The 27,254-nt window shown below is 35.9% G+C and overlaps 3 protein-coding genes and 1 long non-coding RNA gene across 4 annotated transcripts in view; 3 read left to right on the forward strand and 1 right to left on the reverse strand.

Annotated features, from left to right (window-relative positions):
• LOC137233734 (uncharacterized) overlaps positions 1–27,254 on the forward strand; it is a 58,217-nt gene that overhangs the window by 24,138 nt on the left and 6,825 nt on the right. The window lies entirely within an intron of this gene.
• Positions 5,706–6,816, forward strand: LOC137234046 (uncharacterized). The gene has a single exon (XM_067757713.1). It carries the CDS (start codon positions 5,849–5,851, stop codon positions 6,467–6,469), a length of 621 nt encoding a protein of 206 aa, XP_067613814.1. The 5' UTR covers positions 5,706–5,848; the 3' UTR covers positions 6,470–6,816.
• LOC137233802 (uncharacterized) lies at positions 18,067–19,109 on the reverse strand. The gene has a single exon (XM_067757200.1). It carries the CDS (start codon positions 18,979–18,981, stop codon positions 18,214–18,216), a length of 768 nt encoding a protein of 255 aa, XP_067613301.1. The 5' UTR covers positions 18,982–19,109; the 3' UTR covers positions 18,067–18,213.
• Positions 20,862–21,670, forward strand: LOC137233733 (uncharacterized). Its single transcript, XM_067757060.1, has one exon. The coding sequence runs from the start codon at positions 20,993–20,995 to the stop codon at positions 21,515–21,517; it is 525 nt and encodes a 174-aa protein (XP_067613161.1). The 5' UTR covers positions 20,862–20,992; the 3' UTR covers positions 21,518–21,670.

Consider the following 27,254-nt stretch of genomic DNA (forward strand, 5'->3'; position numbering starts at 1 on the left):
ACTTTTTATAGTTTTTCTTAATTTTATAGTTTTTCACACATTCCTGCTCCTCTACGCTTGTCACAGCGACTAATCGCAATAAGTCGCAAGGAGAGCTATTAAAAAGTCGCTTTCACTAATAATGATGGTATGTGCATCCCGTCTGCAACCACGTTTGACAATAATAATATTCACATATCTAACAGAGCGCTTGTCGCAGGAAGCTTCGATAATATAAACACACGAGCTTGTGATTTGGACTGGGACACTAAATGTCGCAGTAAAGTGCTGCATAGGTGGCTATACACATCCCCCTTCTAGCCGATGTGCTGCTTTCTGCCGTTGGATGTCGCTGTTAAGCTGTGGGCAAAGATGTTTGCATAGAAGTCCATGTAGCAATCTGGCAGTGGACAGCAAAACAAATCACGGATTATTGATTTATATAACAGCAACCAATTTTGTAATCGTGATTTTTGGTGAACGTGAATTTGAACCACTATTTATATAATCTTGCTCTTCTATGACTGTCACAGTGACAGTGACGAGTAAAAATCAATGCGACTATGAACTGCGAACTTGAATTGATTTGATTAATTTTATGTTTTATTTAATATGTGAATACCATATCGACTGATGAATGATATATCACAACATGTATCTCGGCTGCCGTTTCGAAAACGGCACAAACCTAAAACGTTTTGAAAAACGCCCTATTTCATAAAATGTTTGAGAAACGTCCTACTTCAGAATATTATTTAAAAAAACGCCCTATCTGAGCTTACACTCAATAAATTTTGACGTGCGAAAATACGTTGATGGAGAATAATCTGATATAGTCAATTTTCGACACTGACTGTCAGGTTTGTTCATATTCCATTTACTAGGCGCTATATACATAAATGTGAAAATATTTTTTTTTTAGTATAGTCAACTTTGAGAAATTTCGTCTCTCAGATTCAAGCACACTATTCGCCCGATTACGACTTTCATCAAACATAACTGACCTCTCTACCATCGTATGAATAGCACCCTTTTACAGCTTAGCTTATCACTTTTGTTGGTGTCATCGCTTTGTTGTTGCTTGGGTTTTTGCGCTGTGGTTTTGGGTAATACCCAACAACTTGTTAACTTTTTGTTGTTGCTATTGCCGTAATGACTAGTGCTGATGATGTTGTTCTGGCTGCAATTGTTATTATTGTTGTTATTATTGCCGGCAAACAGCTGTCATCGATGTATGTATAAATTGAGAAAATAGTGTGTGAATTTGTATATGCGAAACCTGTTTCTGTGTCATTGTTTTGTCATTTCATTTAGTATCGATAACGAGTAACATCTTTTAGCTTTTGTTTTTATTGTAAGTAAAATTTTGTTCATTAACACCAAATTACATTATCAATTGTCAATAATAATGCTCGCATTGACAAAAAAAAAACAAAAACATGTTTTATTGCTCATTTGAAGCTAAGTATGTGTTCACACCCACTTTTTGAGTCACTGAGCCAGTTTTAGAAATGAGAAACTTACTCATCTAGAGATGCTGAGAGCATAAATTAAACAAGTTTTTGTCTGCACGCTTTAGACTGCTGTGTGATATTTTAGCTTTTTTTTATGAGGCGTCTTGGCGTCTGCTTTGACGTGAATTTTACGAAATAGTCATCAAATGTTGGTATTCCCTGGTGTGCTAGACAACGCTTCAATGATGGGAATACCGTCATGTTAATATTTGCATATTTGGAAAGCAAAAATGATGCGAATCATCATCAGCATCCAAAAAAACATACTATGTGGATAGATAAAAATAACAAATATGAAATTCCATTTTAAGCACATTCTGTTCATATTACATTTTACACAGAAAACATATTTTAAGACTTCTAAAGCTGATATAAAAATTTTGCAAGCATGAATTTCCGTCAGCTTTTGAGAATTTCCGCTTATTGCTAAATCTAAAGATAGCCTATTGTTTAAGTGACCTGGTTTAGTGCAGACTCATCGCGCTTATCACTTCTTCACTATCAATTAATACGCTTCCATAGACCCCCAAAAGCAAGCCCAGTAGATACCGTTTTGCTGGCAAATGAAGCTTTAACAAATATTGTGCTATAAGCTGTAAATGGTTTATGATCATCCAAAGCATCGCACATTCAGTCTGGGTAAGTTGTTTATTGACCGGCCCGTACAACCTAACCAGGCACTGAACAAGAATTTTTTGTTATGGGAAATGGGGTCGGAAACATCACATCAGTATAATTTGAACATAACCTCCCCCACTCGCAAATTCAAAATATTTATGATGTATAAGTACATTCTACTGATATTTCACCTCAGTGGTGATATGGTGGAGCAAAGTGTGAGAGTTTATAAACTTTAGAAAATGGGCACGGCGCCACCATTTTTTTTAGTTAATCTCCCTCTAATAATATTAATGCCATAAATCGAACGCATGTCGACCAATCCTTACGCAGTTTGCTAATGTTTTTGATTTGGAAGCCACGCCCACTTTTTGTGTCCAGCCGTTCGTCTGTGTTTGAGTCCGTCCATTAACATGATAAACTTGGTTAAAAACAATGATAATCTCATCAAGTTTACTAAATGAACGCACTGTACATTGGTTTTGAAAATCAGCGCGATCACGCCATAACCACGCCCACTTTTTCGATATGGAAATTTTACGAAAATGGAAAATGTAGTGAAACTTTGGAAAATGGCCACGAACCACCCATATTTAGGAGAAGCAAATTTAAAATTTTGCAAACCGCAAATTGAAAGATAGAACAATTACGGTTATTGTTATTATATGATAATTTGAGAAATCAGTTGACGACTTCACCCATTTAAAAAAGAGACGTTGATTAAGGTCTTACCTTAAAAAAGTGGGCAATAAACTTATTAGGGTTGTTCTTATTAGTCGAGTTTTTCAGCATAACCTTTAAACGGTAACGAAAAAGTCAAAGTTATCACATATATGTAAATATTGGCCCAAGTTGGGTACGGTTAAGGGGTTTCACACAGGGTCAAAGTTTCAATACTTCTACGAAGATTTCAAAAAAATTTATTTCTTGTGTCTTATTCACAAAACCGATAATAATGATGTTACCCCAAAAATTTGGGTGGAAACGCCCAGTTCATATATGGAGAGTGTGCACCCTAATGTGTTTATATAAGTGAATATCTATGTAAACACGAATGTGTTCCATTTATTATCACAAAATGTTAAACACTCATAAAAAATTCGAGCTTGACATGTATTGCATAATTTTTTAATATAGACAAAGCTCTTATCAAAATTTGCCATGAACGAGTTTGATAGGGAGAGAATGCAAGTAACATGTGGAAAAGACCATCCTCCTCGAGAGAGTCGACTCTTTGTACTTAAATGAAGTAGAGCACAAAGACAGTGGTTTTAATAGTTTAATCATACAGTGATACGAAACAAAGACCTGCTGGCGCCACTGTTGCTTCCAGTTTTAGCAAAGTTATCTTCAGTTCACTGCAGAGATTAGTCGGTTTCTATTAATATAAAGATTTAAAAATTGTTCACAATATTTGGGAACTTTTATTAGGTTCCACGTAAAGTCATATTCGTAACATGAATTGACGTAGGACGTAATACAAAATCCACTTCAATTATGTTTAGTTATGAATGGGACATGCATTTGCATTAATAAACAAATTCAAAACAAAAGTATATTTATGATTAATTTTTAAAATTATACTTAACTTAACAGCCGGGTTGACGAAACAAAATTAAGCGGAACTGATTTTTTATACTCAGCTCAACAGAGCTCACAGAGTATATTAATTTTGCTCGGTACACCGTAACGGCATATATATCAAAATGATCTGGGCGAAAAAAGAAATTCATTTAGCCATGTCCGTCCCTAAACACGATAACGTGAGTAAACTTCAAGGAATCTTATTGAAATTTGGTATGTAAGTTCCTGGGCACTCATCTCAGATCGCTATTTAAAATGAACGAAATCGGACTATAACCACGCCCACTTTTTCGATATCGAAAATTTCGAAAAACCGAAAAAGTGCGATAATTCCTTACCAAAGACGGTTAAAGCGATGAAACTTGGTAGGTGAGTTGATTTTATGACGCAGAAGAGAAAATTAGTAAAATTTTTGGCAATGGGCGTGGCACCGCCCACTTTTAAAAGAAAGTAATTTAAAAGTTATGCAAGCTGTAATTTGGCAGTCGTTGAAGATATTATAATTAAATTTGGCAGGAACGTTACCCCTATTACTATATGTGTTCTAAATAAAAATTAGCAAAAAAAAATTTTTTAAGTCAAATTTTAACAAAAAATTTAATATCTTTACAGTATATAAGTAAATTATGTCAACATTCGACTCCAGTAATGATATGGTGCAACAAAATACAAAAATAAAATAAAATTTCAAAATAGGCGTGGCTCGGCCCTTTTTCATTTAATTTGTCTAGAATACTTTTAATGCCATAAGTCGAACAAAAATTTACCAATCCTTGTGAAATTTAGTATGGGCATAGATTCTATGGCGGTAACTGTTTTCTGTAAAAATTGGCGAAATCGGCTGAAGCCACGCCCAGTTTTTATACACAGTCAACCGTCTGTCCTTCCCCTCGGCCGTTAGCACTATAATTAGAGCAAACATCGATATATCTTTACTATACTTAGTTGACGTACTTATCTGAACTCACTTTATCTTGGTATTAAAAATGGCCGAAATCCGACTATGACCACGCCCACTTTTTCGATATCGAAAATTTCGAAAAATGAAAATAATGCCATAATTCTATACCAAATACGAAGAAAGGGATGAAACATGGTGATTCTATTTGTTTTTTTACGCAAAATATAAACTTAGAAAAACCTTGTAAAATGGGTGTGACACCTACCATATTAAGTAGAAGAAAATGAAAACGTTATTATGCAGGGCGAAATCAAAAGCCCTTAGAATCGTGGAAAAAATACTATTCGAAATATTACATATATAAATAAATTAGCGATACCCGACCGATGATGTTCTGGTCCACATTTTGATCGATATCTTGAAAACGCCTTTAAATATACAACTAAGGGTCACTCCCTTTTAAAAGCCTCATTAATATCTTTAATTTGATACCGAAATCGTACAAACACATTCTAGAATCACCCCAGGTCCACCTTTATGGCACATGGTGATTTACCCTTATTTGGCAAGGGATGAAGGAAAATCGTTCCAAAAAATGTCACCCTTGGTCAACAATTTGGTCGATATTTCCCAAACGTATGTGATATGGAATTAAAAACCACTTATAAACCATATACGAAACCAACGAGGCTAAGCTCTCAGCTGAGTATGTAATGTTCGGTTACACCCGAACTTAGCCTTCCTTACTTGTTTGTTTCATTTCCTGACCAATATTATGGAGCTTCCCATTGTTTTCTCAAACTCAGCACACGAATAATTGACGTCACAGCGCTAACAGCACGATTAAAGGGGCCACAAAAAAATTTGCACGAGACAAGAAGTATTTCATGCGACGTTGATATGTACGCAAAGAACTAACAACGATAATGATCATGGTGAGAGAAAGTCATGGCGAGCCACTACGGTGGCTCAACCTGCACTCCAGAGCAACATGAAACATTTTACATCTAGAGAATGTGGCAAGCGTAGTTACGCTACGCTCATTCCAAGCCGTAAACAACATTAAAACGAGTATAAAACCGCTTAACGCCAAATTGAGGCATCACAGTCACTCAACAAAGGTCACACTAAACAAGTGAAAGCGCGAAAAGTGAATGAAAGAAAGAAAGTTAAAAATATAACAAAAAGTGAAAAATTTTCATAGCGATTTAAATATATTCGAAATTGTTATAAATTAGTGACTTTAAACAGCATGGCACAAATCAACATCAAACAAATAATCACTTCGACTATCGCTTCGTTGCTGCTGCTGCAGATGACGCAGGCACAACGTCCTTCCTTTGCGGGCGCGCGACCACCAGGCCTCAATCAAAAGGACAAGTATAATATGAATAATATTATTAACAACAACAACAGCAACACCGATATCACAAATCGTTTTGGCACACCAGATCAAACAACAACACCACTGCCTTTTGGTGCTACACAAAAACCACCAGCAAGTTTCATACCCATAGTCTTTCCCGAGTCCAATTATGCGCCATTAATAACATCTAAGGTTAAGCCTACACCTGATGTGATAGCTAATCGCTTTGGCAGCGCTGAAAATTTAAACACCAATGCTCTAGGTAGTGGCGCTACGACTTCAATGATGGCTAATAAAGGAGCGGGTGAAAAGGCCGACGATGGCTCGTCCGTTCGCGTACCTATTGATGCGAAAAACGACCACGAGCTTGTAGCCATACTAAACCGTATGCCAGTGGATCAGCGACCATTTTGGTTTATTAATGCCGCTGCAATTGAGGCGCAGCGTAATGGATCTTTTAGAAATTTTGCGGGAGCGGCAGACGTTCCGCGAACATTTTTTGGCTGAAGGTGAATTAGGAAATTTGTGATTATTGAAAATGAAGGCATCGATTTTTTAAATGCCTACAACTACTTAGTATTCAATTTATTTGGTAAACTGAACATATTATTTGTACATGAAATGTTTAAATTGAGTATATTTATATTATACCCCATTGTACACTTATAATTTACACATGCATATACATATACATTATTGAGACATTTCCCACACAGCATTTAGATGATACATTACATACTTTCCTTCATATCAATACAATTTGATTACTCCTTGCGACTAAATACTGAGTTTTCATACAGTTGAACAAAATAAATAATAAAATAAGATTACTTTTAATGATCAAAAACTGAAAATCATCTTTCGATCACTTTTTGAAATCATTTTCGAATAACTTTGATGAATAAATTTTAAGATTTTATAAAAATGAACATAGAGAATAATAAAACTTGTTTTCTTTTGATGATCAATAACTGACAACAATTTTTCAATCACAATTTGGAATCATTTTTGAATTTAATTTCCTTATCTTCGGTGATCAAAAATTTAAAATCATTTTTCAATCAACTTTCTTAATCTTTTCAGTCTACCTTTCTTGAATAAATGATGAATTTTATACCTGTTAAAACTATACTTTTCATTGAAAATCTGATTTTTCTTCATTAGCCCACATTTTTTCAATCATAAAATCCCAAAAAATTATACAAAACATATTCAATACTAAAAGTAATAGAAATGCTCCTCTTAACCCAAGATGTCTTCTAGCATTTTTCTAGATGCGGCTTCCCAGAAAATACATTCTGGATGCAACCTATGTACGGAAGTTGTAAGCTGTTTGAACCGCTGGTAAGTTAAGCTTGATCGACACGCCTGGGCCCGGCTTCAACATCCCCCATGAGCTATGATTGTCAAAAACATCTAGTTATATTTAAAGAATGATGTGAGACATAGTAAAATCGTAATTTTTAAAGTGACATCGTTACCATAATCTAAGATGATGATTATAGATGATGTTGGATGTTGTAGTCGTGTGTGTGTACAACGGTCAAGTAAATTACTACCTGCGGTTCAAAAAGCTTACTTCCGAGCTTCCGGATGCTTTCACCCCCTGATGAAATATGAGTTTTAATAGTCTTTAGTTATGTATTAAATATGATGGAAAAATGAATCACAATCGTATTCACAAATGATTCCAAACCATCATTTAATATGATTGAAAAATGTTCTTAAATGTGATCAAAAAATTACTGTGAAAAGTAATCAAATGTAAAAGAAGTAAAGTGCAATCTTCCAATAATATCAAGTATGATAAAAAGATAAATAAAAAGTGTTTAAAAATATGAATCATAAATGATTATTCAGGAATAATCACATTTAAGGTACACTTTTCTCCCGACGAAACATTGATTTTCGAATAAAAAATACTTTTAAATTTGAACGTTTTCAATCATCTGGGGGTTTGATATTTGAATATTTTTTGATAAAAACTTTCAAAAAATGCTGGCTGGGTTAGAGCTATCGTCTTCGGCATGTTTTACTCATGTAAATACCATAAAAATATATAATTAAAACTGTACGTTAGAAATATTCTGAAAAATTAATTGCCAAAACTGTTTAATTTTAAACTTCCTTCTCCATTCAGGTACAAATTCATGAACATTAATATGTTTAACACAATGTCAGGGACTGGAAATTGCATTTAATTCATAATATTTAACTCAACTAAGCAACAAATTTTCAATTCGGCTGAACAGAATAATCTACAGCCAAAAAAGCTTGGATGGGCGGGCATAGAGTTATTTTTTAGAAAGAACTTGAAATTACTCAAATATATACATTAGACTGGGTCGATTTATTAACCAATATCGTGCCATCGATTTTTCGATAGGATTTGGGCTCAGGAAAAAAAGTTCCACTATGCATACCCAAAAAAATAATTATCGAGCCTGCGAAATTTTATTTTATTTTTTTTTACTTTTTTTCGACTTTGATTTTTAAGGTTTTTTTCATGACCTACTAACCACGGCCACCGTGGTGTGATGGTAGCGTGCTCCGCCTACCACACCGTTTGCCCGGGGTGTGAACCCCAAAATTTTAGAAATACAGTTTTTAAATTAGAAGGAGATTTTTCTAAGGGGGGTCGCCCCTCGGCAGTGTGTGGCAAGCGCTCCGAGTGTATTTCTGCCATGAAAAGCTCTCAGTGAAAACTCATCTGCCTTGCAGATGCCGTTCGGAGTCGGCATAAAATATATAGGTCCCGTCAGGCCAATTTGTAGGGAAAATCCAGAGGAGCACGACGCAAATTGGAAGAGAAGCTCGGCCTTACTAAAAAATTTTATTTTGATTGTAAAATTTTCATGTATACCCTGTCCGACCCAAAAATGTCCGCTAGAAACGTTGGCGATAACAGTTTTTTGAAAAAAAAATTTTTTTTAGTAGGTCATGAAAAAAACCTTAAAAATCAAAGTCGAAAAAAAGTCAAAAAAATTTCATTTCGCAGGCTCGAAAATTATTTTTTTTGGTTATGCGTAATGGAACTTTTTTCCTGAGCCCAAATCCTATCCAAAAATCGATGGCGCGATATCGGTTAACTTTCGTCCATACAAATCGACCCACCCTAATATATATGTTGAGCTAAAATTACCTTTTTTTGAATAATACAAAGGCAAGTGTAACGCAAAACTTTGTTATAATTCAAGAAAATTTTCTGAAAATTTCGTACATTTTATTTAGAGTTTTGAGTGTGCAGCTATGTAGCCTACCAATTTTAGTCCAACAAAGTATCTACATGTTCTCAAAATTCGCATAGATTTTTTAAAAATTTTTTAAGGGATGTTGGTTCTCAAGACGTTGGTTCAAAAACGTTAACAGTCGCAGGACGGACGGGTGGACCTGGCCGAATCAAAAAAATTTTAGACACTGATAATATTGATATACCGAAGTTAAAGTCTACCTCCACCCTCTTACGTGTCATTGTAACCCCATCTTTATCAGATTTAAAATGTCTAAAAATGTATATTGATTAATTTAAATGATTAAAAAAAACTTCATTGTTGAGAAAAAATGTTCAAAATGAGTAAAAATACCTTTAGAGCTATGTTTAGCAGCCATTATTGTTATACATGAAAGCAATTCAGACATCATTTTACCCTCTTTTCGCGGAAATTGATGTTGAAGGGTATTAAATGTAAGCTGAAGACCAACAGTTTCAAAGAATCTGAAAGGAGATATTGGTCTGAAATTCATCGAAAATCATATATAAAAGTATTTCAACTATGAATTTTTATCAAAAGAGCATTATGAACTTAAACAGAAATCGCTTTTGAAAATAACGAAGACTCAGGTTCCATCTTCGCTTACTCCTACATTTTCGACCAAACTTTTGTGCCTGTACAACTAACAGTAGCTTGAAGACAAAGCTGTCGCCTATTTGTTAATCCCTCATGCGCTTTACTCAAAATTAACTTTTTTTTATTTTTGCGAATTTATCTCCTTAGTCATCTTTTCACCTTTGTATAAATAATTGTAATTCTCACTTACTGTGTAAAAAAAAAACACTGAAAGCATTTCTTTCAATATTATCTATAACCTTCACGGCCCCTGTGCATCTTCGTTTTTGTTTTTTACGCTCAACGTAATACAAACAAAGATGTCACTATCAGACTGAATTCGCGGAAAGCGACATCGTGCAAGCGAAGTATCTCAACCTCAAATCTCACAAATTCACTCTTTTCAAATTTTGAGCGCCAACGTTTAATTTTTTTGTTTTACTTCACTGCCGACATAATCAAAATTTAATTAACTCAAGCATTTAAATGAACATCGCTTTGCGGAATTAATATAATTAAACTAGGTATTTATGTTAACGATTTTGTGTGAAGTCTAGCGTTTAGGAACGGAGATTTCATTTAAGTGAATAAATTTTATTTTATTGTATGTTAATTAGTTGGCTTTCCAAGCCTAAAATAAGTAATTAAAACAACTAAAATTAGAATGTTTTATAAACATTTACTAGTTAATTCAACAAACACTTTTCAAAATTGGAATTGTAAATTGGTTCGAATGCTGGCTAGAAAGGACTTTGAAAACTCCATTTGAGTTAAGGCAAACAAGAAACAAAATCAACATTAACTTGAACAAAAACGCATTAAAAGAGCAAATGTGGGAATATCCTGTCATCGGATAGCAGGAAGTTTTAAATGTTAAAATTTACTCTCACTCCCTACACAAATGGTCCTATCGAAATACTACCCACTGCAAGTATTTTTTGGGCGATAGTTTTACAGAGCTACTTTACAACTAACTCACCAGCAAGAAAAGCTGAGTGATAATGGAAAACGCCAATTACCGTAAAATCACTTGTTTGTCTTTTGTTAGAAACAGATTTTCGATGACCTATAAACCTTTACGTTTTTACTTCACTCAGCTTTAGTCGAATTGTACGAAAATTCAAATCAGTGTATCCTTCCCTGATTCCCTTCTCAGTTGCATCAAGTCAATTTGGCGGCTAACCACACCTCTAGTCGTACCATTACATAAGCTGATTTCGTTCCGTAGGCGATCGCTCAACTCGACTACCTAAAGCGGGAGTCATTGGTGCCGTATGTCGTACCGCTGTAGTCGTATCCCTAACGTAATCAGCTGTTTATCGTTACGACGGTTAACCAAAAACCAATTGGTTGGCTACGATACGATTACGACCTTAGCGGCACCAATAATCGATTGCATTGATTTCCACAAGGTTGGTCGAATCAGCTTTTTTATAAGGTTACCGATAAAGCACCAATGTCTTCTGCAGCTTAAACTTCTTAAACTTTTTATAAATGACTTTATTTATGTATATCGATTAGCTCTTAACAATTTATTAGCAGCACGGGTTTTATAAAGTAGTTAGGGTCCTTTCTCGATGTTCTAAATCTATTGGCGACCTTTGTCACCGATTATCTCAGTAGGGCAGCCAACAACGTTACGGTTTGCTACCTCAGTTCCTTTTAAAGCCTGTCATTTTCCAAAGCGCCTCTAAAGCGCATATTTGCCAGACAAGACCACGGAATAAACTTGGCTTTTAACGTTGGCACCGATCTACCGGCTATTGGATATCGGATCGGTAGTTCGGTAGATCAAATATTTGACATCGGATAGGAGCTGAAGTTGTTGCTATTCTTTAAGTATTTAAATAGCCTTTATAAAATAAAGTGTTTTGGTCAACTGCAACATGCAACCAGCAGCATCGAATAACGAACGAAGTAACTAGAAGTAATTTGCCCACAGCTATTACTTACTTAAGTACATCCGAGCAATAAAATTCATAAAAGCTTATCTGCAGTTGCAACAACTGCCAAAGGGTAACATAAATAAACCACTTAACCATGAAGAGGTTAAGATTTAGAATGAAAAGCATTTAAAGGTATAATATTATACTGCAAACCACACATACATACATGCATACATGAACGTTGTATGTGCGTTAGGCCGGGTAGATTTGTGGGGAGGCAAAAAAATCGCCCATTGCTCTGTGAAAATCATATTCTAGGGATCAAAATAAGAAACTTTGCCGAAGGAACCATACCTCTAAAACGAATTCTGATGTCCCCCCCCCCCCCCCCCTTTGGGTCGTAGGGGTAAATTTTGAAAAATCCCACTTTGAAATGCCTATGTTTTTTCTTTTTGGAGTTTATTTTTCTCTTTAGAAATTTATTTAGTCAGAACATATGTAAATGAAAAAATGAATTTAACTTAGTAATAGAAAAGAAATTAAAAAAAATTATTAGAAATTAGCGTTTTTACAACCCCCTTTTAAAACCAAGGCATCACTGTCATACATTTGCATATCGTAAACATAGTTGTGTGGGTTTTTATTCAACCGTTTTAAAAAATGAAGGTATCACTGTGACACAATTGCAGATCGTAAAATTGCTTGCGTTGTTTTTTTAAGCCACCACAAGACACAGCAGGTAGAATTGAAATTGCCCCTACCCAAAAGTTCGACCCAAAGGGGTGGACATCAAAATTCGTTTTAGAGGTATGGTTCCTTCGGCAAAGTTTCTTATTTTGATCCCTAGAATACAATTTTCACAGAGCAATGAGCGATTTCAAATCGACCCGCCCTAATGTGCGTACTCTTCACGAGCTTAGACGTTGATGTTTAAGTACCTAAAGCTGCCACACACTATTTTGAGAGCTTTATGTTACTTCAAGTGGAAGACGTACGCAGGACAGCAAATTGAAGATGATTTCAAATATGTACGTGTATATGTGTGATGTGTATGTGTAAGATGAGGAAAGTGAAGTATCAATAAAAACGTTGACTGGTGAGAGGCAACTTGTACACAACTTACATATTTATTTTCCCAACTGTTAGCTAAAGGAAGTTGAAAGCATTGAAACGGAATATTTGCAACATGCAGGACATGATTTTTGCTTTTGCTTCGCTTGACCGCATCAAAGAAAGACACCAACAACAACCGTTGGCAAAGTTAATTTCCCGTAATAACACTCAACACAATTTCTTGTGTCATCAAATAAATTTCTTACTTGTGCTGTCACTGTTGTTGTCATACGCCATTGAATGCTGGCGGCGCAACTGTTGGCCGGTTGGTTGATGATCATTGCCAATGTTGATGTTGACGTTGATAATGATGATAACACTTATGCGAGCAATTTCCCAGCGTATTCGCTTAGTTCCGCAGCAGGAATTCGGACGTGTGTGTGTGTGTGTGTTTATGTGAATTAATATGTAAAGAAGAAAATATTATTTTCATTATTCAGGCAGCGCATGATGTTATTGGCATTTGGCTGGTCTGTCTTTGTTGTCGCTCTCATAAGCTTTTATTAAAGCAAATAATGCCAATATAATCGTAAAAAATTGTATAGAATAGCATATTGAATGCCAAAATATACAACACACACACACACACGAATGCGAGTGACCCATGTCACCCATGCCCGATGTGACGGGTTGGCATACGCTAGCTAAATACATAAACGCAGTTGACCATAAAAAATGTATGACAAAGATATTCAAAGATATCTATAAAAACAAGTAGAAGAAAAAGCAGAACATATTTTCAAGGAAATATAGAAATACATACAAGTACAAGTTATGTTTAAGATTATTTGGAAATTGTGTGGCAAGAAAGCAAACTTCATTGCACCTGACAGATGTCATATGAAATGAATTTCGCACTGCAGTGAGTCACATTAAGCAACGTGTTTTCTTACAGATCGCTGCTCCATTGCAACCAGTGATGCAGACCATAGTAAACACAACTTGTATTTTCTCTGCAAGTAAAGATATATATTCGCTCTCTCTTATATAACAGTTTTATCCAGATTTTTTTTTTTTTTTTTAATTGGCTTGCTGACATGACCTTACAATTAAGTTTTGTGGTCTATCGACGAAATAAGGGTATGCCGAATTGAAATCCTGAGACGCCATGTTGAGCGCTATTTATTTTCTGATTGATAAAAAGAGCTAAGAAGAAATCTTAAAGGCGGCACCACTCTGTCTCCAGTCAGAACCATGAATCGCCTCCCCAACTCAATGGATGTAGAGTTGAAGGATGAATTAAGTTTATATTAAATAAAAATTTGAGCTGTGGTTTTCATTGTTGGGAAAGCGGCTACTCTAGAAGAGCTACTAAAGTCTACATATGAGAAACATTTGCTTCAAACCAAGAAAAATAAACAAATAATAAGGCTAAGATGAGATAATTCCAGCTTTTGCTAAAATACCTCGCAAATATATAGGATACCTCCGCAGCTTTTGCCTCTCCGTCTCTTTATGCACCTAGCCGACTTAGAGTTCGTTCCAATAAATTTTAAGGTGGGTTTCGCCATAATCTAGGATATGACTCAACCAAACAAAAGACGACTACTTATGAATATACGTCGATATTTTTGAGTGAGACATCCACACCCATTATAAAATGGAGTTGTAGCTAGCTAGCTAGCTAGCGTAATAGGGAGATTAGCGGTAGATAATTAAGCCACTGGTTCACGATAGGAGGAAAGTGGGCTAGTAATGACGTGTGTTGCAGTTTTACTTGGCTCCAATTGGGCATGAAGGCATACCTACACCTTCCCCACGGAACTCTTCTCGCATATAAGGTATCCAAAGCTACCACGAAACTTCACAAAAGGACTAAGAGAATCGATTCACATGCACGCTGTCATTTCTTGCTCGTTTGTTAAGTTTTTATTATTGGATCTTGCAAACTTTACTTGTTCACTCCTACTACCTTTGAGCACTCCACATTTCTCGGATTTTTATATCCGAAATTTTATTCGACTTTTGTGATAAGTATGCCTTGAGAGGATATATTCTATCCCTCACCTGCAAATGGATGTTTGCTTGAGTAGTTGGCTGACATCCAAAACGACAGGCTGAGCCTAGTTTAGCTGTACATTTGCGCGGTGTGTGGTTTATGGTGGATGGTACGATGGTAGTGGAAGAGTGATGAAATGGTGAGTGGACTCTTGCGGTCGAAGCTACCGGGGATGGCAGATCGGTTATTGATTTTAAAACAACCGGTGAATCAGTGAACGATGAGCTGAGGTAAATGTAACCGGTGAATTTATGGGCTCTAATGCCAAATTTACTAAGCGATTTCGCCACGAATGTACCATGCAGGCAGACGCACCAGCGTATTGTAGGCGAACAGCTGACGAATGCTGCCAGTTTCTTGGCACACAAAACGCAGTTGGTAAAAAAAAAACAACGTAAGCAAATACCGCAACTGAATCGTTTGTGTGGGATAATGCAAATATGGTCGCATGAATTCAGAAGTTAATTTCAATTTTAGCTATGATAAAATAATTTAAAACTTTACTTAAACGAGTTGAGCCACTGTCTGCCGGTCAAAATATAGCCAAGTGTTCACTTGTCTTGTGTCTTTAAATTACGAGGGGTGCAACTAGATGTGTGAATACTTACAATGCTGCCCAGAGCTCACATCCTTTCTTACTTCATATTTTCCACGTGTCAGGAATAAGCCGGAGTTAACTTTTACATGCCGTGATCCAATAGTCAGTTTGAAAAAATTCTTTGTCTAACGTTAGCTTTTGTGTTTGCTTCGTAACCAACAGATAAATCAAACTAAACGTAAGAAGATACAGTTTTCTGGTATCTCAGTGTATCCCACTTTAATATTTACCTCTCTAGAAAACTTTACGGCAATGCGTCATGTTCAATTTGCTAACAAAACAAACTGAAAATTTAATTTGGCTTAAAATTAGTGCATAAAATCAACAGATACAGAAACCACTTTGCATTCCTCATTTAAAGCGCATTTTCTTATCTGCAGCACTCTTACGTGTAGAGTACATAAATATCAACGCTAAAACAGCTGGCAACAGCGCATCGTCACATCGAAAGTTTTGGATATCGCATTCTTTCAAGTTTCGTCTACAACTTTTTTATTGTTCTTGTTGTTATTTCAAAAATTCTAATGCATTCCCACTTTTATTATTTGGTGTTTTTGTCTCTTCATTCTTTATTCAACTGTGGTCATAATCAGCCTCATTTTTATATTTTCACATGACACAGCCACACAACCACAGGCAACTTCGTTCATTTCCGTCATCTGAAGCGCCTAAAGGCATGCTATTGTCCTCATCCATAAAGCTAAAGTACCAAAGAGATATGCAAATTACCCAAACGATCTATGCACTTCTTCACTCTGTCTTGCAATGCAATGCGCATTCATTTGAAATGGCACACGAACAAATCTAACACTCACATAATCCAGCAACCAGAACGCTCCGCTAGCACTTTGACTCTATGTTAGTGCCGCTGCTGCTGCTCTTTGCCGACCTGTGAAACTCGTTGCTGCTGCAAACTCAGAAAAAAAATTTTTTCAAATCCAGTTATGTTGCGCTGCGATATCTTTTCTACCTTTTTCTGCACTGCTTTGCAATTCGTTTGTATGTTTGAATACGAACTTTGCTGAGATGCTCCTTCGGGCACTCAAACCTTATCATTGGCATCGCAAGTTGACAAGTGGCAAAATATGGCTCACAATCAGTCACATTAAGGACAATGAGTGGAATGTACGACTATCTTTTTATTATACACACACACACACTTACACTCACACATAAATGAAATGCAACAATGATTCAGAGAAACGATGATTGGATGAAAATAACTCAAGCAATTTTCGAAAAACAGAATGATGAAGTAAGTCAGAAATGTTGGCGTAGTCATTGTTGCCACAGCTGGCTCAGCTCTCGAGGGAGTGTTGGCTAAAGAAGGCAAAAGTGTAAAGCAAAAGGACATTCATCTACAGAACTGATTACTGTCATTTTGATACAATAAAAACATTTCGTGTAAAGTGAAAAATGCATCTGAATAGTTGATGAGGGCGCGTTGGAATGTAATGGACCAACCACCACTGACAATGCAACGCCAAGAATAATGCGAAGGCGGAGAAGGTGAAGGTGAAGAAATCTTGACGTTGGGTAAGTATTTATATTTACCATTTCTGAAGTTATGCTGACAAAGTTTAATGGCGTTTTAAATAACGTTTAATGAGGCTGTGATCGGTTTACGCCATTAAGCAATGCACCGATGTGGAATCGCAAGCGAGTAAATATAGCTTCAGTGTTTACTATTGAAAAGTTTGGCGATTTAAAGTTGGTAAAGAGGATTGGAAAAAAACTTAAACTAACATAAAAAAGTTGTTTAAAAAAATTTTAATAAATCTCTCCTTTGCTTCAGCTTTACTTAGCCGGAACTGTGTCTCCAGAATGTCTTAACCTCAATACTGATGCGCCTAAAAATATGCAACTTTATATCAATTTCGTCTATACAGCTAGAAGAACTTATCCGATTATGACTACTGTTTAGCAGATAGATCAGTAAGGTTTAACTGGTTGTTCAAATCAGTAAACGATGCATACTTTTAAGCGTATTCGATATTAATTTTGAGATTTTTAACCAGAAGTAAACTGAAAATTTTTAACGCCTCAAAGTATGTATACCGCATACTGAATTAACTGATTATTTCAACAGCGACAAGCTTCACTACAATCCAATCTGACATCGAACTTTCCGGATGGGAACATCTTACATTCACATTATTGACTTACTCATATGTCTAAGGGAATAAGTATAGTTTTGTGAGATCTGATATATCAGTGATTTCAGGATCGAGTAGAGGTCCAAACAAATTTCAACTGAATAAAAGGAGAGTATTTGTCTATTAATATCGAATACATATGGCTTTAGGCGTAAAACTAAGCCCGGTAAAGAATAGTAGTATGCAGAGTAAGGGCTCTAGCCGGCAATAACCGGACACTAGCAGAGCTGCGATATGAAACTGGGCAGTGAATGATCGTAGCAGTAGTGAGATAAATTGGGACGGCAACAGCTGTGAGGCAATGGAGCGCACATCAGTAGTAAATCTGAGGAAATGGAGTCGCGGTAATAACGGAAAACTTGCGAATATGAGTTTTTTACACCTTTTTTTACTAATTTATCTTCTAAGGGTAATAGTATACGGTAGTATCTTCGCTCGGAGGTACAAGTTCGATGACTTATATGTATTGCGGAGGTCTCTGAGTTCCTACCACCCCACAGGGAGTCGGCGAAATTAGCACAGAAAACAAATTTTTCGATTTCGTATAATGTTTTTTATTCTTCTTTGTTTTTGTAACTTAAATAAAAATATATAAATTTCCTAAGCCTAAATATATAAATTACCTCTATATCCATTGACAACAAACATAACATAGATTACAATACAAAATCCTTACCACGGCTGGTACTTTGAATTGAGGCCAAACGGCGAGTTAATAACCACATAAGACTCACCGAAAGGCACATCAATGGCTGCGCTGAAAGCTGGAGGCGACTCAACTGCTACTAAACGTTCTGAGCTAATCACTACCTTTGAAGGTGTTATAGCGGATGCTGATGCGACAGAAGGCGCTGATACTATCAAAGCAGCTGCACGTGCTGGTTTCGCTACTATGCGTTGCGCTCTCACCACTTGCTTTATGGATGCCCTCTGTTGTGGTACACTCACTACCTGTCTTATGGTGGCTCTTTGTTGTTGCCTTCTTCTTTGTTGCAAACGTTGTGGCCTTTGCACTAGATGAAGTTGTGCACGTTGCTGCACTTTTCTAGGACTTTGCTGTAAGCGGGATGGTCGTTGAATTTGTATACTTGCAAATTCTTCTGCATCTGGATTGGGTGCAAACTGTGGTGCCTCTTCAACTGCTGTCAAGGAATCAGTTTCTGGTAGAGGTGGGCCATAAAGTGAATCAGGAGGACCATAAACTAATTCTGGTTCTGTGATTTCTTCCTCAGCTTGGAAAGGATTTTCTGGTTTCAGTTCATTGGCGGAGGGATAAAGTGCGACATCTGGCTGCGGTTCTGCTGGTGCGGATTCTTGACGTGCGAAGAATGGTCGACGTTGCTGTAGGCGGCTATTATGCAAACGGTAACGTGGTGGCTCTGCTGTGGTAAATGCTACCGCCACAATGAGTACTACAAATATGCTCCTACGGGAACCCATTTTTAATGTATGCAGTAATGTAAAGTAGTGACAAATCGTTTATTAAATTTATAAATTAATTATTTTGTTGCTGCGCTTTCTGCTTCCAATCGTTTTCTGATTTATTGAATTATCTACTTTATTATTTTATACTGTTTAACATTTCTTTGCCTTTATAGGAGCATAGATTTCGTTTGACAACTGAATGTGTTCGCCATTCGCACTATTTTTTACAAAGGAGCTTTTTGTTGTTGTAGCAATTTCGATTTGGTGTATATAACCCTCTATGAGCTTATTTTTAAATCTGATTACTCATTTACTTTTGCGCTTTGTTTACTTGTTTTGTTTTTTTTTTTTGTTTTTTTTTTATTTTTCAAACGACAATCGCATATAAATGAGCTTGAGCGTTCCCTTAAGACTTTCCATACTGAGGAGGTGTGTGCGGGTACTTCGTGGAATTGTGTCGTTTTGGTTTTTTTTTTTGTACCCAAAATGTAAATCACTTTTCACAAAAAGGGTATTAAGGGTCCAAATGTGTATTAAAGTGCACCAAATTGTGAATACGTGCAAAATCCTATAAGGTTTCATAAGGCATATTCAATGAAACACAAAATGGTTAGGACTATGGGCCATTCCATGTAAATGAACCAAGTTTTGCAAAGAAAGGAGTTTTCTTGAAAATTAATTTTGAATTTTTTAGAAAGAGAAATAAATTTGATTGATCGCGTAAGTTTCCAATTTTATCTTAAAAATCTCGGACTAAATATTTTAGCGAAAATTTAGCAATATAAGTATTTAATAGTATGACAACAATGATAAGAGACAAGATTTGTGTTAAATAAAAATGTTTATAGTACTACCAATGAAACCTTTTATTTCCATCCCCCCTTAATAATCACTACTCTCTCTGCCTCTCTGCCATCCAGTTCTCCTTCCTATTCACTCTCGCCCGCCACCTTACTCTCTTGCTCTCTTCATATTTCCTCACTCACTCCCACTCCCTCTCTGACTCCCACATCCACTCCTACCCTCAGCCTCACTTTCACTCCTAGAACCAATTATGTTTCAACTTACCCTCTCACTCTTACTCCGACTCTCACTCCCATCTTCACTTTTGTTCCCACTACCACTAATGTTTTTCTGTCCACTACTCGTGCGCTTATTCCAATTCCTCCCTAACCCTCTCATATCTCTTCATACCAAATATTGAATAGCTGATTCAAATAGTTACGAATATTCTCATAGGGAATTTCAACTTTTTCAGTTAAAAATGTCAGGGTAAGAGCCTTACAATTGGTGGGCAAGAGGAGCTGAAGCTAAGTGTCCAAAAAAGAAGTAACGCGTTCGTTCTCAAAAACTTCACATAGCATCGAATATTGAAAAATACTCTCTATAAGCTTTGTTGTCTTGAGGCAGAAATTGATTTTGATCAAAATCAATAAAAGTCTAATCATTGGCCAGTTTGATATGGAATCACCCACATGCATACATATATACAAGCAAATGTTTATTTAGCATCGGCTTGTTCAACTTCTCTTTATTTTTCTGCTGCTTCCATATTTGCCACTCGATTAACTATCGGCCCTTGATATGGCGAATCAAACGAGCGAAACAACCTCAACGTGATTATCACGTACTTACATATATACATTCATAATGAAGATTGAAACTAGCGTCTAAATGACGCGCCTTGATGCATTTATGCGAGGCACTCACCTATAAAGAGTCAAATGTCTATGAAACTGATTGCTGTTGCACCAAATATGGCAGGAGGCCTAGACTTTTATGCGTGTAATTGAGTGGAAAACAAACTTAAGAACTATTACAATGGAAATTAGGTAAGTATGCATGAAACTCAACCTAATTTGCGCCAAAGTATATATAAACAGCAGAGCGCCAGTGTCTAGATAGTATTCTTGCAACCAACAGCAGGTTGTGTAGTTAGGTAGGGCAGCAGCAGCACCGTCGACACGGAACATCAAAATCGTTATCAGCAAAAAATTCCAAGCAGCCAAAAATCCTTTGCTTCAAAATGTTCAAGTATAACACAGCTTGGGCGCTAATGCTCACAACCATTGTAATGGTATCACAAGCAGAAGCGACACACTTCCGCCCTGCTCAACGTCGGACACCCAATCGTTTCTTGGCACGTCAAGAAGCAGCACCAACAGACGCGGCAGTCGGTGCACCAAGTGATAATAGTGAACCTGTGCCTTATCCAGCGGCTGGTGTTACACCCGCCATTCCTTTCGATTTGCCTACAGAAACGGAAGCAACTTTACCAGACGAGGTTTATGGCCCACCAGAGGCGGAGTCAACACCTGATGCAACTTATGGTCCGCCAGCAGAAATGACGACACAATCCGCACCCGCCGCTGAAAGTGATTTGGTATCCCAAAACTTAGTACAACAGCGTCGTCAGCAAGCAGCCTTAGTGAAGCGTCGTGGTTTGGTGCGCTCACAGCCCCTTCTGCTACAAGCTGTACCTGCTGCAGGCGCATCTGAGGTTTTAGAGCTGGTACGAGCAGAGCCTGGTGCTATTTACATTTTGAAATAAGGCGATGCACTCAAATTACACAACTGAAATAAACTTAAAATAATTTAGTATTATTTTTTCTTGGAATGGAACCGTTTCTACTTGGATATATTTTAGTCGATATTAAGTTTGATGTTTGGTTTTATAATAAAAAAAAACTTTTACTTATTTTAACCGCGATCATTTCCTCGTAGTTGTTGTAGTGAAACAGAGCTATTTATTTTCTGTGCCAAAAAATGCAACAACCATACAGCTTTGCTAAAACTGCCGGGCCCCAGAATCTTGCACCAGCTGTTTTGATAGTTTTAACTGCGTTGAACCAACCAATCACAACCAAACAACCACAACCAAGACCGAAGTCTTGACAGGCCTGTCTCTCATTTTCTACTTGTGTTGGTGTTTTTTTTTTTTTTTTTTTTTTTGCAGATGTCTGGGCTTAGTCCAAATAGGTAAGAATTTAAAATATTTCAGAATACAGGCCAAAATTGAGTTTGCGAGAAAGCAATCTTCCTAGAAAGGACGCGTCTTTTTTCTCATAAAGGTGGAGATTGAGCACTGATTTAATAGTCGAGGGTTGGAAAAAATAATAACCCAATTTTTGTGGATTTCCAGGAGAAGTATTATCAACATGAGGGGAGTTCTCTGAAAATATTTTTGCAAATAAAGTGCAGTTAGCACTGCTTCGTACCTGGTTGCTCTCCGTAGCATACAGAATTTCTTTCACACTATGTGAAGGGTTTCCTCATCAAGCATCACTTATTGGCTCTTAGCAGTCTAAGCGATTGCTGCCGTTGTAACAAGTCACACCAGCTATCCCTGTTTCGGAATAACTGCCACCAATTTATAGCACCAAGGGAGTACAAGTCTTCCCTCACCCATTCGTCCCTTATAAAGCCCCAAGTAGAAGTCTTCGCATTTCTATACTTACGAATATCGTTGCCAATAGAAATATTTTTTAAGCCGAAGCACCTTCATCTATTCTCATAACATGACCTAGCCAACGATGCCTTTGTGCTTTTAAAATTTTCTTCTTTTTTTACTCCAAGGATCATCCGATATTTTCTCGAAATCATCCATGATTTTTCTAAATAATCTGTCTACTATATAAGCCGCCTCTCTGTAAATCCCTCCCCGATGTTTACGGCGAGGTTTATTTCCCATCATAAGCGAGGACCACTATCTGGAATTCTGTTTCCCTTCTTATGGCTAATGCGGTAGGCATCGTCTTTTTGAAGTTCTGCCTTCAATGACGGTGGTGCAAAAACTTTCTTTTGAAAGCGTGAGGCCTCTCTGAGACTTTTTACACATAATTTTCATTTGAAGGAATTTTTGCTTGGTGGATCTGAAGTCCAGCACAAACCCCTGGTACGGAACTTGGATTTCAATCACCTCTTACGACAGGAATACCTTACCGCTGATATATTCTAAGCACAGATTGTTAAAAAAATTGGTGTGTGTATTTCAACAGATTCACCCGTTTATTTATTTATTTATTTAATTATTTATTTATTTATTTATTATTATTACTACAGCTTTTATGCCTAGATTTACAACATATAAACTTATCACAGATAATATAAAATCTCTATCGTATCACAGTTGTGCGACAATATAAGTATAATTTATTTTTAAACATATTTAAGTCTTCACAGTTTCTAATTCCTACAGGAAGTTTATTAAATCTTTTTAGACCTTTATAAAACAAGTTAAGCTGTCCTCTTTCCGTTGTAAAGAGCGGAAGCCTGAAGCTATTTTTATTTCTCCTATTAATATTGTGAACGTCTCTTTGATATACAATATTGTTGCTCAAATACTCCGGCAGATTACCCTTTTTAATATCAAAAATAAAAATCATCACAAAGAAAAGGATCCGCTGTTTTACACTAAGCCATTGCAATTCATTTAGCATTTCTCTTGTCCGAGTATCGTATTTTTTCTTAAAAATATATATCTCATCGCTTTATTTTGCATTTTTTGTAAACTGTCTATCACACTATCTGCCGCTAAAAAGAATATGGTAGGACAGTAATTAAAATGAGGTTCCACGATTGTTCTATATACAAGAATTTTATGCCTTTTTGAAACAAATTTACATGATCTGTATAAAAAGCATATCTTTTTTGCAATCTTTTGCTTCACTTTATTATCAATAACTATACCTAGGTATTTTATTTTATCTACTTCCATAATTTTGCAGTTTCCGATGTTTAGTTCATTTGTATTACTAATAAGTGTTCTACTTAAGATCATATATTTGGTCTTATCAGCATTTATCTTTAATTTATTTTGGCACATCCAGAGATATACACTATCTAAATCTGATTGCATTTTTTCAATAGCTACATTGAGATTTTTATCGCTTATCATAATAAGGGTGTCATATGCAAACAATTTGATATCACAATGGCTTACTGCTTTGGCTATGTCATTTATATATATTTTAAAAAGTATTGGTGCAAGTATGGATCCTTGTGGAAGGCCGATATTAACAGCTTCTTCACTTGATATAGAAGTACCATTAATTAATGTTTGTTGACGTCGGTTGGAGAAATAACTTATAAACCAGTCCAGCGCTTTGTCTCTTATGCCGATACATACAGTTTATCCATCATAATTTGGTGAGATACAGTTTCGAAAGCTCGTTTTAGGTCCAAAAATACCGCAATTACGTAGTTTCTTTCATTTAGTTCATTTTTCTACTCAAAAACAATTGAATCTAAAACCGTCTCACATGAGTGTTTTTTTCGAAAACCTGATTGTTTCGAAGTTATAATTTTATTTAATTCAATGTATTCTTGCAACTGCTCTTTTACAATTAATTCGATGATTTTCTCATCTGCTGGCAATGTATTTATTGGTCGCATTTCATTCGATTTTATGGTATTTTTGACTTTATAAATTGGCGTTACCGTAGTAAATTTTCAACAATCTGGCATGGTAGCAGTTTTAAAGCTCTCATTAATTATATCAGCATAAAAGTACCCTGTGTATTCAGTAGAGAGGCTTTTAGAACACCATCCGTCAAAAGTTTCTTGCCACCTATCTCGTGTTTAAACTGTTTAACAACTTTTGTTACAGTATCTGCTGTCACTTCCGTGAACTCGAAGTATGTGTGTACATTATAATCATGGTTAAAGTTATTTCCCACTATTTCAATCTCGTTATTAATATTTTGTATACTGTTCAGGAAAAATTGATTTAGTTTATTTGCTATGTCTCTTTCATCGCTGTATATTATGTTATTTATTTCCATTTTTGTTATCGGAGTTTCCTCTTTTTTTAAATTAACTGTGTCTTTTAAATATTTCCACATAAGCTTATTGTTTTTTCTATTAGCCAAGATTTTACTTTCCAGGTACCTGTTTTTCTTAGTCTTAATTAGTTTTTTGGAGTGTCTGTTAAGGCCTTTGTACTGCCTCCATTCACCACTCATTTGATTACTTTTATAGAGACAATTTTTGCGTCTGTTTAGATCAGTTAACTCGCGATCATACCATTTATTCATTAGTTTCTCTTCAATTTGTTTTTCAAACGTTAGAACTTTCACTGCTTGAACCATAACATAATTTAAAGCTTTGATTTGTGTGTTCTGAAATCTAATCTGGGACCGTTAATCCGCGACCGACTAAAATCTAGTCCTCAATTTTATCCGCAAAGTGATATACAAACGCGTTTTTTTCTAGATATAGGATCGATTTTAAAAAATTATTAAAACCATGAAAAGGATGCAAAAAAACTCAAAAACCTTCTCTTATCTAATATTGAGTACACCGAAGTACTTTCCTATCGATTTCCATCTGATAAACTAATTGACCAAAAATGCGTATAAATGAAAGATAACATCAAAGCATTTAACAAATTAATTGACTGAAAATTAGTCTGAAAACGATATCTAAACTCCAAAGTTTAAATTTCCCAAGGGTTTATTTAGTGTATAAAATCAAAGTAATTTGTATGTATGTATGCACGCGTGTGTTTGTGGATGAATTTTTATGCTGAGTACACCTTGAACTTGAAATATCTCTAACCTTGTTACTACTTTGTTAATTTTTCAGACTTGGTTACAGACGTAAATATGTATTAACAATTAATTTAATAGGTATGTATTGTTGGAGCGTTTTTAATTATTGATTTTTGTTAAAATATTCTACGCACGTATAACGGCTCGGCTATGGCCATGCATACATAAATATATTTAAAACAAAAGTTTAAGATGTATAAGTTCGATTTGATGGGCAAACTTTATATCACAAATTATTGAATATTTACTTAGTCAGGAAAAAAGTTATTATTTAAAGTTAATAGGGCAATTTTAACCACTTTCACTTTCAATCAAAGTCTTTTTCGAAAGATAAAACACTTTCTTAAAAGGATAGACTACTCCCGCAACCAGTTTCTGTCTTTCCTAAGAAGTTTGTTTGCCTTAATTAATTATCATTTTATAAAATTAATGAAATATCATAAAAAGGTAAGCAGTTATATTAAGCAGAGAGTTTGGAGTACTCAAAAGAACTAAACGACCATAAAAATAATAAAATAAAAAAACTATATTTCGTATCGTTCTCTCATGTAAACTTTAAGTTCTATCCCTCAGATAAAAAAAATGCCGTAAAGGGCGTGTCACCTCTCACAATGATTTAATGTTCATGCTGCATATCGTGGAACCTTCCTCTTTAGACCACTGAAGTTTGGTTAAAACTTCAATGAGCTTAGTCTCTAAGACCTCCATAAAAACGATGACAATGGAACAGAGGTTCAATTTTGATGAAATTTGGCACATAATTGACAATAGTCTGGAAATATATATTTCTGAAAAGGGAATGGGATCTATTGTAATACGGAAAATTAACTCATGAAATGATCCAAATGCACCACCCAAATGATATCACAAAAATAATTTCAAAATTGAATTGGAGATTGAAGGCTTTCTCTATATACATGGTACTAAAGTAGTCCCAAAACGTCTAGCAGATATCTATAAAACAAACGCAAAACCAAAATATATTACTTGATACGATGTTTCCACAAAATTCAAACTGCGCCTTTGCCAGTTTTGATCGACTACTAAACCACATCCAGAAATATCGGGAGAAGCATTTAAAAATGCGTTTTGCCTCGTTATTGTTGTAGCACTAAAGGCACTTCCTAAAGGGTTTGGAGAGTGTTGCTGGTGTTAATGGTCCTTTGCTGGATAAAGATCTGGTATGTTTCGGTAACAAGCCCCATAAACATACAGGCTCGACCATCTTGTGAACAATTTCATATGACTACATTAACACTTATAGGCCTTCCCGCTTAACTGCCCCTAGTTCCATGATAAGCTTGAGGTCGCCAGAGCCTTGCCTGTAAAATCATTTGGTTATTTTAGTGGCCTCTTATGACAGACATGCCTGCAGTGGGTATATTTTAAGCCCAATAACCGACTGGATCGCCTTTTGACTTCGTTTTCAATACTTCGAAAAATTTAGTGGGGTGGGGTTTTATATGAGGCAAAGTTTAAGTTTAACAAGTAAGGAAGTTAAAATTCGGGTGAAAACGAACATTACATACCCAGCTGTACACTTGAATTGCTGTTGTTGTTTGTTTTGTGCGCTTAATAGTGTTACAAGGCTGCGAAATAATACATATACATATTTTTCTTCGAGTTATGGCTCCCGAAGCATAGAAAATTGTTTAGTCATAAAAGGGGCGGTGCCACGCCCTTTTTTGAAAATCTTAAGTTTTTCCTATTTATTGTTATAAACCCAATTGGGAAATG

The sequence above is a fragment of the Eurosta solidaginis genome, chromosome 5 (assembly GCF_040869045.1).
Source record: "Eurosta solidaginis isolate ZX-2024a chromosome 5, ASM4086904v1, whole genome shotgun sequence".
Taxonomy (NCBI): Eukaryota; Metazoa; Arthropoda; class Insecta; order Diptera; family Tephritidae; genus Eurosta; species Eurosta solidaginis.